Source organism: Diceros bicornis, chromosome 2 (assembly GCF_020826845.1).
Source record: "Diceros bicornis minor isolate mBicDic1 chromosome 2, mDicBic1.mat.cur, whole genome shotgun sequence".
NCBI classification, from domain to species: domain Eukaryota; kingdom Metazoa; phylum Chordata; class Mammalia; order Perissodactyla; family Rhinocerotidae; genus Diceros; species Diceros bicornis.
Window position 1 is genome coordinate 16,513,227 of NC_080741.1, and position 13,359 is coordinate 16,526,585.

At 38.1% G+C, this 13,359-nt stretch overlaps 1 protein-coding gene across 6 annotated transcripts in view; it reads right to left on the reverse strand.

Annotated features, from left to right (window-relative positions):
* Positions 1-13,359, reverse strand: part of PCCB (propionyl-CoA carboxylase subunit beta) — a 128,236-nt gene that overhangs the window by 58,933 nt on the left and 55,944 nt on the right. For all 6 annotated transcript variants that reach the window (XM_058552605.1, XM_058552594.1, XM_058552644.1 and 3 more), the window contains one exon: positions 9,205-9,328. In XM_058552605.1, coding sequence (XP_058408588.1) covers positions 9,205-9,328 — 124 coding nt within the window. The remainder of the gene's footprint in view (positions 1-9,204; positions 9,329-13,359) is intronic.

The following is a 13,359-nucleotide window of genomic DNA, read 5'->3' on the forward strand; positions in this document are numbered from 1 at the left end:
TTTTGTCAAAACTCTGGAACAGGCAAAGGTTTTTTAAATGAAAAATGAAAGCTGAATCAAGAAAAAGGCAACTTAAAAACACTGGAAAATCTTTGTGGCATTTTTAATTACACCTGCTCCACACTCTCGCTGGTTCTACAGGCAGCAAAGACAACCTCAGTCACAAATTATCATGTAGGTCTGTTCTAACTTGTCTGGGGCTACCTGAAATACTCAGAGCTTTCATCTCTGTTTCGTCTAACTCGGAACTCACCCCGGCCAGAAACGTGGCAGGTATTGCTCAAAAACACTCTAAGGCAAAGGAACAACCTGCAGACATCTGGGACAAAAGATTATAGTTGAAATCACCTAAGGCCCAGGGGGAAGAAAGCCAGGGAGAGAGTTTCTTTGGGAAATTAGGGCATTCAAGAGCACCTATGTATACAGGGAATTGTAGGAAAAAACAGGTATGCCTAGGACCAGATGCATACTCAGAAAAGACCTGAGAAGGGGAAATTAGAAAATACCTTGAGATGAATAAAAATGAAAACACAACATTACAAAACAAACTGTGAGAAGACCTTAAGCTTTAACCTCGGGCTGATCCCCAAACTCAGTTTACGTTAGGCTAAATGTTGAAGGAGAGCCCCAGCACAGAGCCAATTCACAAATACTAGGAGAGGTATTTTTTTGTCTGTCTGTTTTAACACCTGGTGTTCAAGTAAATCTGTCAAAACACTAGCTGGACACAAGCTAAGGAACAAACACTTCAGTGACCACACAACAAGGAACACAGTCTCTGCAAAATAGTTGGGAAAAGTCACTAGACAAATGGACTACTATAGCCTTCAACAATCAAAAAAAACAACAAACCCTGGAAAAGGGGGAGAATATGATTTCCAGAGTTATCACATAATATTCAAATGTCCAGTTTTCAACAAAAAATGGCAAGGCATACAAAGAAACTGGGAAGTATAGCCATTCAAATGAACAAAATAAATTGACAGAATCTGTCCCTGAGGAAGCCCAGACATGGAACTTATTAGACAAGGACTTTAAAACAACTGTCATAAATATGCTCAAAGAGGTAAAGGAAAACATGAACAAAGAACTAAATAATCAGGAAAACAATGTATGAACAAAATGACACTATCTATAAAGAGACAGAAATTATAAAAAGGAACCTAACAAAAATTCTGGGGCTGAAAAGTACAATAACTAAAATGAAAAATTCACTACAAGGGCTCAACAGCAGATTTGAGGAGACAGAAGAAAGAATCAGGAAACTTGAAGATAAGACTCTTTAAATTATCCAGTCTGAGGAGCAGAAAGAAAAGAAAATATGAAGTGAATAGAGACTAAAGGACCTATGGAATACAGTCAAGTGAACCAATATATACAGCACAGCAGTACCAGAAGGAGAAAAGAGACAGGAAAGGGCAGAGAGATATGAAGAAACAATATCCAAAAACTTCCCAAGTTTGATGTAAGACATAAAGCCACAAATCCAAGAAACTCTAACTCCAAGTCGAATAAACTCAAACAGACAAACACTGAGACCATTATAGTCAAACTGTCAAAAAACTAAGACAGAATCTTGAAAGTAGCAGGACAGAAGTGACTTATCACATACAAGGGATCCTCAATAAGATTATCAATTGATTTCTCAGCAGAAACTATGAAGGCCAGAAGATAACGGGATAACATATTTAAAGTGCTGAAAGAATAAAACTGTCAACCATGAAGTCTATATTTGGCAAACTGTCCTTCTAAAATGAAGGACTAATAAGACATTACCAGATAAATAAAAGCTGAGGAGCTCATTATCACTAGGCCCGCCCTACAAGAAATGGTAAAGGGAGTCCTTCAGGTTGAAATGAAAGGATACTAGACAGTATTGCAAAGCTATATGAAGAAATAAAGATCTCCAATAAAGAAAACTACATGGATAGAAATATAAAAGCCAGTATTATTTTATTTTTGGTTTGTAACACCATTTTTTATTTTTTACATGATTTAAAAAACAAATGAAGCCCAGAAAGGTTCACTGGTGAATTCTACAAAACATCTACAATCTCTTCCAGAATGGGAGGGTATACTTCTTTACTCATTCTGAGGTCAGCATTACCCTAATATCAAAACCAGACAAAGACATTACAAGAAAAGAAAACTACAGACCAACGTCTCTCATGAACATAGATGCAAGAACCGTCAACAAGATATTAGCAAACCAAATCCAGGAATGTATAAAAATAATTATACAGCGGAATTTATCCCAAGTATGCAAGGCTGATTCAACATTTGAAAATCAGTTCATGGGGCCGGCCCCGTGGCTTAGCGGTTAAGTGCGCATGCTCTGCTACTGGCGGCCCGGGTTTGGATCCCGGGTGCGCACCGATGCACTGCTTCTCCGTCCATGCTGAGGCCACGTCCCACATACAGCAACTAGAAGGATGTGCAGCTGACATACAACTATCTACTGGGGCTTTGGGGGAAAAATAAATAAGTAAAAATTAAAAAAAAAAAAAGGAAAATCAGTTCATGTAATCCATTACATCAACAGGCTAAAGAAGAAAAATCACATGAACGTATTAATAGATGCAGAAAAAGCATTCACAAAATCCAACACCCACTCATGATAAAAACTCTCAGCAAACTAGGAATACAGAAGAACTTTCTCAACTTGATAAGAATATCTACAAAAAACCTACAGCTAATATCATATGAAACTGTGAAAAACTAGAAGCTTTCCCACTAAGATCAGCTACAAGGCAAGACTGTCCTCTCTCACCACTCCTTTTCAAAATTGTTCTGCAAGTCCTAACTGATACAATAAAACAAGAAAAGAAAATATATAAAAGGAAGGAAGAAATCAAACTGTCCTTGCTCACAGACGACATAATCGTTTCTTAGGAAATCCCCAAAATTGACCCAAAAAAGTGCTGGAACTAATAAGTAATTTTAGCAAGGTTGCAGGATACAAATATACAAAAGTCAATTGCTTTCCTATACACCAGCAATGAATTCTAAACTAAAAACACAATACCATTAACATTAGCACATCATCCAAAAAAAAGAAATATGTAGGCATAAATCTAACAAAACACATACAAGATCTATATGAAGAAAATTACAAAACTCAGAGGAACGAAATGAAAGACCTAAATAAATGGAGAGATATTCCATGTTCATGGGTAGGAAGACTCAATATCATCAAAAGGTCATTTTGCTCCAATTTGATCTTCAGATTTAATGCAATTCCAATCAAAATCCCAACAAGTTGTTTTGTGGATATCAACAAACTGATTCCAAAGTTTATATAGAGAGGCAAATGATCCAGAATAGCCAACACAAGATTAAAAAATAAAGTTAGAGGACTGACAATACCTAATTACAAGACTTACCATAAAGCTACAGTAATCAAGACAGCGTGGTATCGGCAAAAGAACAAATAGAGACCCCAGAAACAGGCCCACATAAATATAATCAACTGATCTTGGAAAAAGGAGCAAAGGCAATATCATGAAAGATAGTCTTTTCAACAAATAGTGCTGGAACAACTGGACATCCACAAGCAAAAAAATTAATCTAGACAAAGAACTTACACCATTCACAAAAATTAACTCAAAATGCATCCACAGACCTAAATGTAAAACACAAAACTATGAAACTCCTAGAAGATAACAGGAGAAAACCTAGGTGACCTTGGGTATGGCAGTAACCTTTTAGATACACTACCAAAGGCATGATCCATGAAAGAAATAATCAATAAGCTGCACTTCATTCAAGTTAAAAACTTCTACTCTGCAAAAGACACTGTCCAGAGAATGAGAAGACAACTACAGACTGGGAGAAAATATTCACAAAGTACACATCTGATAAAGGACTGCTAACTAACATATAAAAAGAACTCTTAACACTCAACAAAAAGAAAACAAACAACCCAATTAAAAAATGGGCAAAAGACCTGAACAGATACCTCACCAAAGAAAACATACAGATGGCAAGTAAGTATATGAAAAGATGCTCCACATCATATGTCATCAGGGAAATGCGAATTAAAACAACCGTGAGATACCACTACACACCTATTAAAATGGCGAAAATCGAGACCACAGACAACACCAAGTGCTGACAAGGATGTGGAGCGAGAGGAGCTCTGACTCATTGCTGGTGGGAATGCAAAATGGCGCAGCCACTCTGGAAGACAATTTGGTGATTTCTTACAAACTAAACATCCTCTTACTATGTGAGCCAGTAATCACACTCCTCAGTACTTACCCAAATGAGCTGAAAACTTATGTCCACGCAGATGTTTTTAGCAGTTTTATTCATAATTGTCAAAACTTGGAAGCAACTGAGATGTCCTTCAGTAGGTGAATAGATAAATGAATTGTGGGGCATCCAGACTACGTAATATTAATGAATGCTAAAAAGAAATGAGTTATCTGGGCCGGCCCCGTGGCTTAGCGGTTAAGTGCGCACGCTCCACTACTGGCGGCCTGGGTTCGGATCCTGGGCGCGCACCGACACACCACTTCTCCGGCCGTGCTGAGGCCGCGTCCCACATACAGCAACTAGAAGGATGTGCAACTATCTACTGGGGCTTTGGGGGAAAAACATAAATAAATAAAGTCTTTAAAAAAAAAAAAAAGAAATGAGTTATCAAGCCATGAAAAGACATAGAGAAAACTTAACTGAATATTACTAAGTGGAAGAAGCTGATCTGAAAAGGCTTATTGCAACCATATGGTATTCTGGAAAACATACAACTATGGGAACATTAAAAAGATCAGTGGTTGCCAGGGGTTATCAGGGTTAGGGGGAAGAGAGTGATGAATAGCTGAAACACAGAGGATTTTTAGGGCAGTGAAACCATTTTGTATGATGCTGCAATGGTGCATACATATCATTATACATTTATCAAAACCTACAGAATATACAACATCAAGAGTAAACTCTAATGTAAACTTATGGACTTTGGGTGATAATGACGTGTCAGTGTACATTCATCAACTGCAACAAACGTACTACTCTGGTTCAGGATACTGATAGTGGAGTAAGCTGTGCATGTGTGAGAGCAGGGTGTATATGAGAATCCTCTGTAATTTCCACTCAATTTTACTGTGAACCTAAAAAAGTTCTAAAAATTAAAGTTTATTTTAAAAAAAAAGGATTATACACCATGTTGTTGTTAGAACCATCAAGTCAATTCCAACTCCTAGCAACCTTGTGCACAGCAGAGGGGAACCCTGCCTGGTCTTTTTGCACCATACTCTCACCTTCCAGCACTGTATCAGACAATGCTTCACTACTATTCACAGGGTTTTCACGGCCAATGTTTTCCCAAGTGAGTGGTCAGGTCCTTCTTCCATGTCTTAGTATGGAAGCTCTGCTGAAACCTGTCCACCATGGGTGACCCTGGTGGTATTTTAAATAGTGGTGGCATAGCTTTCAGCATCACAGCAACATGCGGCAGCCACAGTATGACAATCAACAGATCAGTGGTATGGTTCCCTGACCAGGAAATAAACCTGGGCCTCGGCAGTGAGAGCTCCAAATCTTAACCAGTAGACCACTAGGGCTGGCTTATACACCATGACTAAGTGAGATATATTCCAGGAATGCAAAAGTGGTTCAACACACAAGAATCATTCAATGTAATACAACACATTAATAAAACAAAGGACAAAAACTACACAATCATCTCGATACAGAAAAAGCATTTGACAAAATCTATCACCCTTTCATGATAAAACACTCAGAAAACTAGGAATAGAAGGAAATTTCCTCAACATGATGAAGGGCATACGAAAAACCCACGGCTAAGTCAGTGGTGAAAGACAAAGTTTTTCCCCTAAGATCAGGAACAAGACAAGGACGCCTGCTCTCACCATTGTTATTCAACATTGTGCTGGAAGTTCCAGCCAGAGCAATTAGACAAGAAAAAAATAATAAAAGACATCCAAATTGGAGAGAAAGAAGTAAAACGATACTTGCAGAAAATATGATCCCATATATAGAAAATCCCAGAGAATGCATAAGAAAGCTACTGAAGCTAATAAACGAACTTAGAAAAGGTGCAAGTTACAAGATCAAGAAACAAAAATCAGTTGCATAGTTGTCTTTCTACACACCAATAAAGAACAATTCAAAAAGGTAATCAAGGGAACAATTCCAAGTACTATAGTGTCTCAAAAAATAAAACATTTAGGAGTAAATTTAACCAAGAGGTGAAAGACTTGTACCCTAAAAACTATGAAACACTGCTGAAAGAAATAAAAGAAGACCAAAATAAACGGAAAGACATCTGTGTTCACAGATCAGAAGACTTAATGTTGTTAAGATGTCAATACTACCTAAAGTGATCTACAGATTCAACGCAATCCCTATCAAAATTCCAACAGCCTATTTTTTGCAGAAATGGAAAAGCCAATACTCAAATTCATATGGAATTGCAAGGGGTCCCAAAGAGCCAAACAATCTTGAAAAAAAAGAACAATGTGAAAAGACTCACACTTCCCAATATTAAAACTTACTACAAAGCTGCAGTAATCAAAACAGTGTGGTACTAGCATATGGATAAACATATAGACCAAAAACATATAGACCAATGGAATAGTATTGAGTCCAGAAATAAATCCATATGTCTCCAGCCCACTGATTTTCAACAAGGATGCCAAGTCCATTCAACAGGGAAAGAATATTCCATTCAACAAATGGTACTGGGATAACTGAACTCCCATATGCAAAAGAATGAAGTTGGACCCCTAACTCACACCATATATAAAAATCAACTCAAAATTGATCAAACCTAGGGGCCAGCCCGGTGACATAGTGGTTTAAGTTCACGTGTTCTGCTTCAGCGGCCCCGGGGTTCGCCAGTTCAGATCCTAGGTGCAGACCTACTCACCGCTCATCAAACCATGCTCAGGCAGCATCCCACGTAGAGGAGCTACGACTCTACAACTATGATACACAACTACGTACTGGGGCTTTGGGGAGAAAAAAGAAAAAAAAAGAAGATTGGCAACAGACGTTAGCTCAGGGCCAATCTTTCTCACAAAAAAAAATTGATCAAACCTAAAAGAAAAAGCTAAAAGCATAAAATTCCTAAAAGAAAACATAGGTAGAAAGCTTCATGACATTGGATTTGGCAATAGGCTCTTAGATATGACTCCAAAAACACAAGCAACCAAAAAACAAAGGAGAGAGAAGTTGAACTTCATCAAATTTTAAAACTTTTGTGCATCAAATGGCATTATTAAGAAAGTGAAAAGACAGGGGCCAGCCCGGTGACACAGTTAAGTTCACAGATGTTAGCTCAGGGCCAATCTTCCTCAAAAATAAAAAAAGAAAAGAAAAAAAGTGAAAAGACAACCCACAGAATGGGAGAAAATATTTGTAAATCATATACCTGATAAGAGTTTAATACCCTGAATATATAAAGAACTTCTACAACTCAACAACAAAAAACACCAAATAATTAAAAACAGGCATAGGATTTGAAAAGACATTTCTCCAAAGATATACAAATGGCCAATAAGCACATGAAAAGATGCTCAGCATCACTAATTATTAAGGAAACATAAATGAAAACCACAATGAGACAATATTTCACACCCAATAGGGTGGCTATTATCAAAACATACCAGAAAATAACAAGTGTTGGAGAGAGTGGAAAGAAATTGGAACCTTTGTGCATTGCTAGCGGGGAATGTAAAATGGTGTAGCCGCTGTGGAAAACAGTAGTGTTTCCTCAAAAAACGGTACATAAAATTACCACATGACTCAGTAATTCCACTTCTAGGTATATACCCAAAAGAACTGAAAACAAGGATTCAAACAGATACTTGTACACCAATGTTCACTGTGGCATTATCTGCAACAACCAAAAAATGGAAACAACCCAAGTGTCCATCAACAGATGAATGATTAAACAAAATGTGGTATAGACATGCAATGGAACATTATTCAGCCATGAAAAGTTAAAATGAAGTTTTGATACATGCTACAACATGGATGAACCTTGAAACCAGTTTTCTAAGTGAAATAAGACAGATACTGTACAATTCCACTTATATGGAATATCTAGAATAGGTAAATTCATAGAGACAGAGTAGACTTAGATTACCAAGGGCTGGGGGTAGAGTGGAAAGGAGTCTCTATGTGGGGTTATTTGAAAAATTTTTGGAAATAGATAGTGGTAATGGCTGCATACAGTGTGAATGTAATCAATGCCACTGCATTATACACTTAAAAATGGTTAAAATGGCAAATTTTACGTTATATATATTCTACCACAGTAAAAAATATTTATATATATTTTACCACAGTAAAAAATATTTATTTACTTTTCTAAAGACCCGTAAAAATGGCCATGGCAGAAATAAAAGATGGAGCTGAGTCAATAAGGGAGGGCATATTCATCCTACACAGGGATTCAAAACAATCTAAGGAGGAAAATAGTGAGGCGGAACACAGTGCCCACAGTCCCCACCCCACTCAGAGCACAGCCATGGAAGACTCCCCACCCTGGCTGTGACTCAGGTCTGATCACATCACCAGAAAGCTGTGGGGCACAGACACAGCAGGATGCTGTTAACTTGTCATGCACCAACTATGTACCTGGCACCACTGAAGTCTCTGGAGATAAACTGTGAATAAGACACCACCACTCCTGCGCTCGTGGAGCTCACAGTTCAGTGGTGGAGTCATAAATCTAACTAGAGAGGACAGAAAGCAGACCTCTGAAAAAGTAAAGACCGTAGAAGCTGAGGAGGAAAGTTATCTATAAACTCTGAAAAAATAGGGAAGTATGAAAGAAGCATTTTGAGAAATTAACATTAAAAGAGAAAGGAGGGCCAGCCCTGTGGCTTAGCGGTTAAGTGTGCGCCCTCTGACGCTGGCGGCCCGGGTTCGGATCCCGGGCGTGCACCGCTTCTCCGGCCATGCTGAGGCCGCATCCCACATACAGCAACTAGAAGGATGTGCAGCTATGACACAAAACTATCTACTGGGGCTTTCGGGGGGGAAAAATAAATAAATAAAATCTTTAAAAAAAAAAAAAAAGAGAAAGGAGCTTTTACATCAACATCTATTGGAGGGATTTTTGCTGGCCATGGAAGGCCTCGTCTGAGGAGAAGGCAGAGGCAGACATGGTGGGCCCAGGCAGCCCTGGCCCCCAACCACCACCCAACGTTTATAAGAGCTGCTCCCTCCTACCTGAAGCCACCTTAGGTTGGTTGCCAACAATTCCAACAGTCCTCCCGTTCATTCTTGCAAAACCAACAATGATGTTCTTGGCATAATTGGGCATGATCTCAAAAAATTCTCGCTCATCAACAACCTGCAGGGATAAATTTACTCCTGAGCTCAAAATGATAAAGAACAAGATATGATTATGTTACAGAATTACAGACATTGAGATTACAGAATTACAGGGCTGGTTAGCTCCCACACCACCGCAGGTTCTCCAAGGAAGCACGACAACAGGCAGAGAGACACCACCTCCTCCCTGCTGGAGGAGAAAGCCTTCTTGCACTCTGCTGGGGAGGATAAACCAGCGCTCCCTTGTTTAAAGGTTCTATTTGAATTTGGCATTATTTATTATATTTTTTTACCTTATTTTGAAATCATTTCAAACTTACATAAAAATTTCCCAAAAAGTTCTACAAAAAATTTTATATATCCTTCACCCACATTCCCCATTTATTAACATTTTACCACACAAGCTTTATCGTTCCTTCTCCCTTCCTACCTGCCTACCCCCTTTCTCTCTCAATCTCTCTCTATATATTTATGTGTGTGTATGCATACATACATTCTCTCTCTCCACAGATACATATACACACACTTTTTTTCCTGAACCATTTGAGAGTAAGTTACAGACATGACGCTTCTTTACCTCTAAGTTCCTTGGCGTGTATCTCCTAACAACAAGGACATTCTATTTCATGACTGCAGTGATATTATCAACATCAGGAAATTAACACTATTATCTATTATAAAACTTTATTTAATTATTAAAAAACCTCATATATTATTTAGTTATTCCAATCTCATCCTTTATAGCAACAAAACTCTGGTCCTAGACTCTGACTCAAGATCACCTAGTGTTTTTAATGGTCATGTCTCTTTAGCCTCCTTTACTTTGTTTCCCTCAGTCTTTGTCTCTCATGATCATGACATCTTTCCACAGATTGGTTATTTGCCATCTATTTGGGTTTAATGTTTCTTCATGTTTAATTTCAGGTTAGGCATTTTTGGCCAAGTATCACAGAAATGACCCTCTCAGTGAATCACATCAAGAGCACATGACGTCAATTTGTCCATTAATGGTGGTGATATATGCCAGGTTTCTCCCCTCTAAAGTTACTATTTTTCCATTTACAATTAATAAGTATTTTGTGGGGAAATATTTTGCAACTACATAAAAATCCTACTCTTCATCAAACTTTCACCCACTAGTTTAATATTCATTGATGATTCTTGCCTGACCCAATTACCGCCGTGCTAGTTGCCAAACAGTGATTTCTCTAACTCCACGCTTCCTTCTCCATTTATTAGTCACATTCTACCGTCAGAAAGGTCTTTGCCTTTCTCATTTACTTACTTATATCATCCACAAGTATGACCTTATGGATTCTTGTTTTATTATGTAGATTGTAATCTTTTACCATCATTATTTTATGTTCAAATTGTCCTATATTTGCCAGTGCAAGCTCATTCAAGGTGGCTCCTATGCTCTTTTGATGTTTCTCCATCATTCTTTGAGCCCTATCTTACATGCTGGAATGACCTTACTTTCAGGTTCATCTTTTATTTTTTCCTGCCTCAAGACTGTGATTAGCCATTTCTCCAAGGGGCCCAAGTTCCTTTTAGGGAGAATGGGTATGGGTATGGGTGTGGGTCTGCATCTAAGAAGCTGTCCCAGAGGAAGGAGCTAGGAAATCCGCAGACACAAACTTATTTCTAAAAGTAGTATGAAAACCATGAGTTCATACTGATAACTCCAATTCTAGTCCAATTCAACTACAGGATACATTCTAGTTTTCCCCTTTTCCATATTCATAACTCCTTTCTCCTGGAGTGGACATCTGATTCCCATTATCCTCAAAATGTATTTATTTATTTATTCAATTCTCAAATACGGAGAAAATAGTTTCAGATTTGCTAACTCATATGACTGCAAACAAAACAAACGTAACTAAAATTCAGTATTTCTTTACAACTATTTCTGTCTTTACACTAAAGGTATATAGTCAAAATACTGTGTCTGAAAGTTACTCATTTGAAACACAGGTTCATTTGTTTTTATTTCATTTAAAGGTTCTCCCTCCGTCTTTCATTTTTTTAATATGTAAACTTATTAATATAGTTTGATAGTGTCACTCCCCCACCCCTTCCACTCACCTTGTTATTAATCTCATTATGTTCTGATTTATCTTTCATGTGTGGTGCAGAAATGAGCAGATACATTCATATCTTTTTAATTCCCCCTTCTTAGATGGAAAGTAACATACTACAGATACTCTTTTGCACTTTGAGTTTCTTCACTGAATATTATTTCCTGGGAATCACTCCATATCAGTTCTCAGAGATCTCACTCTTTTTCACTCCTGCATAGTACTCTATTGGGGGCACCAGAGTTTATTTAACTAATCTTTGTTTACATTATTTTAAAACTTATATTCAAGTTGTTTAGAATATTTTGCAATTACAAATAACAATGTAACAGTAACTTTGTGCATCTATAATTTTATATGGTGGAAAGTGTATCTCCAGGATAAATCCTAGAAGTGGGACTGCTGGGTCAAAGTGTCAATGCTTATTTAGTCTTAGGTACTACCATATCCCCCTACCAGCAACATATGAGAGCATCTGTCGCTCCACAGACTTACCAGTGGGAAGTGTTGAAGCTTTTTTTTTTGTCAATCTGACAGATGAGACATGATAACTCAATGTAATTTTCATCTACATTTCTACCATTATGAGTCACGTTGAGCATCTTTCCATATGTTTAAGGTCCATTTTATATTTTTGTGAGTTATCTATGTTTTTTGCCTACTTTTCTGTCAATTTTGGTCTTTATTCCCTCAGTTTTAAAGAATTATTTACATATTAGAGATATTAGTTCTTTGTGATATATGTTGCAAATATTTTCTCCCAGTTTGCTGGTTGTCTTTTGACTTTGTTTAGTTTTATGCTATGCAGAGCGGAATTTTTAAATTTTTTACATAGTCAAATTTATCAATTTTTTTTAACTGAAATTGGATTTTGAGTCATAGTTCAAAGTCTTTTCTTTCCCTTCCCCTAAAGTTACAGAGAAATTCATCTATTCTTTCTTTTAGTGCTTATATGGATTCACTTATTATATTTAGTTCTCTATTTGTAGTTTATTTTTGTTTATGGTATAATGTACAGATCTAATTTTACATTTTCCTCACCAGCTACCCAGTTGTCCAGTACCATTTATCAAAAAGCTAATCGGGGGGCCGTCCCGGTGGCGCAAGTGGTTAGGTGCGCGCGCTCCGCTGCGGCAGCCCGGGGTTCGCTGGTTCGGATCCCGGGCGCGCACCGACGCACTGCTTGGTGAGCCATGCTGTGGCGGCGTCCCATATAAAGTGGAGGAAGATAGGCACAGATGTTAGCCCAGGGCCGTCTTCCTCAGCAAAAAAAGAGGAGGATTGGCGGATGTTAGCTCAGGGCTGATCTCCTCACAAAAAAAAAAAAAAAAAAAAAAAAGCTAATCGGGGCCAGCCCCATGGCGTAGTGGTTAAGTGTGCACACTCTGCTGCTGGCGGCCCGGGTTCGGATCCTGGGTGTGCACGGAGGCAGCACTTGTCAGGCCATGCTGTGGCGGCGTCCCACATAAAGTAGAGGAAGATGGGCACGAATGTTAGCTCAGGGCCAGTCTTCCTCAGAAAAAAGAGGAGGATTGGCATGGATGTTACCTCAGGGCTAATCTTCCTCACAAAAAAATTAAAAATAAAAAAATAAAAAAAATAAAAAGCTAATCTTTGCCCCTTGAATTTGAGATAATACCTGTATTACATGCACCTGCATTCTATAAGTACTTGAATCAACTTCTAGCTTTTCTGTTCTATTCCACTGATCTATTTATGTGCCAGTACCACACAGTTTTAACTACAGTATGCTTGAATATACGATACGGCCATAGCTTTTGTTTGGTGGTCTATTCCTAGCTATTTCTACTCTTTTATTTTTCCATATGAACTTTTTTTTTTTAAACTTAAGGGAAACGTTTAGTCTTTTTTAAAGCAATCTAGTTTAAAAACAAGTTGAGGGCCGGCCCCGTGGCTTAGCAGTTAAGTGCACGCGCTCCGCTGCTTGCGCACCGACACACCGCTTCTCCGG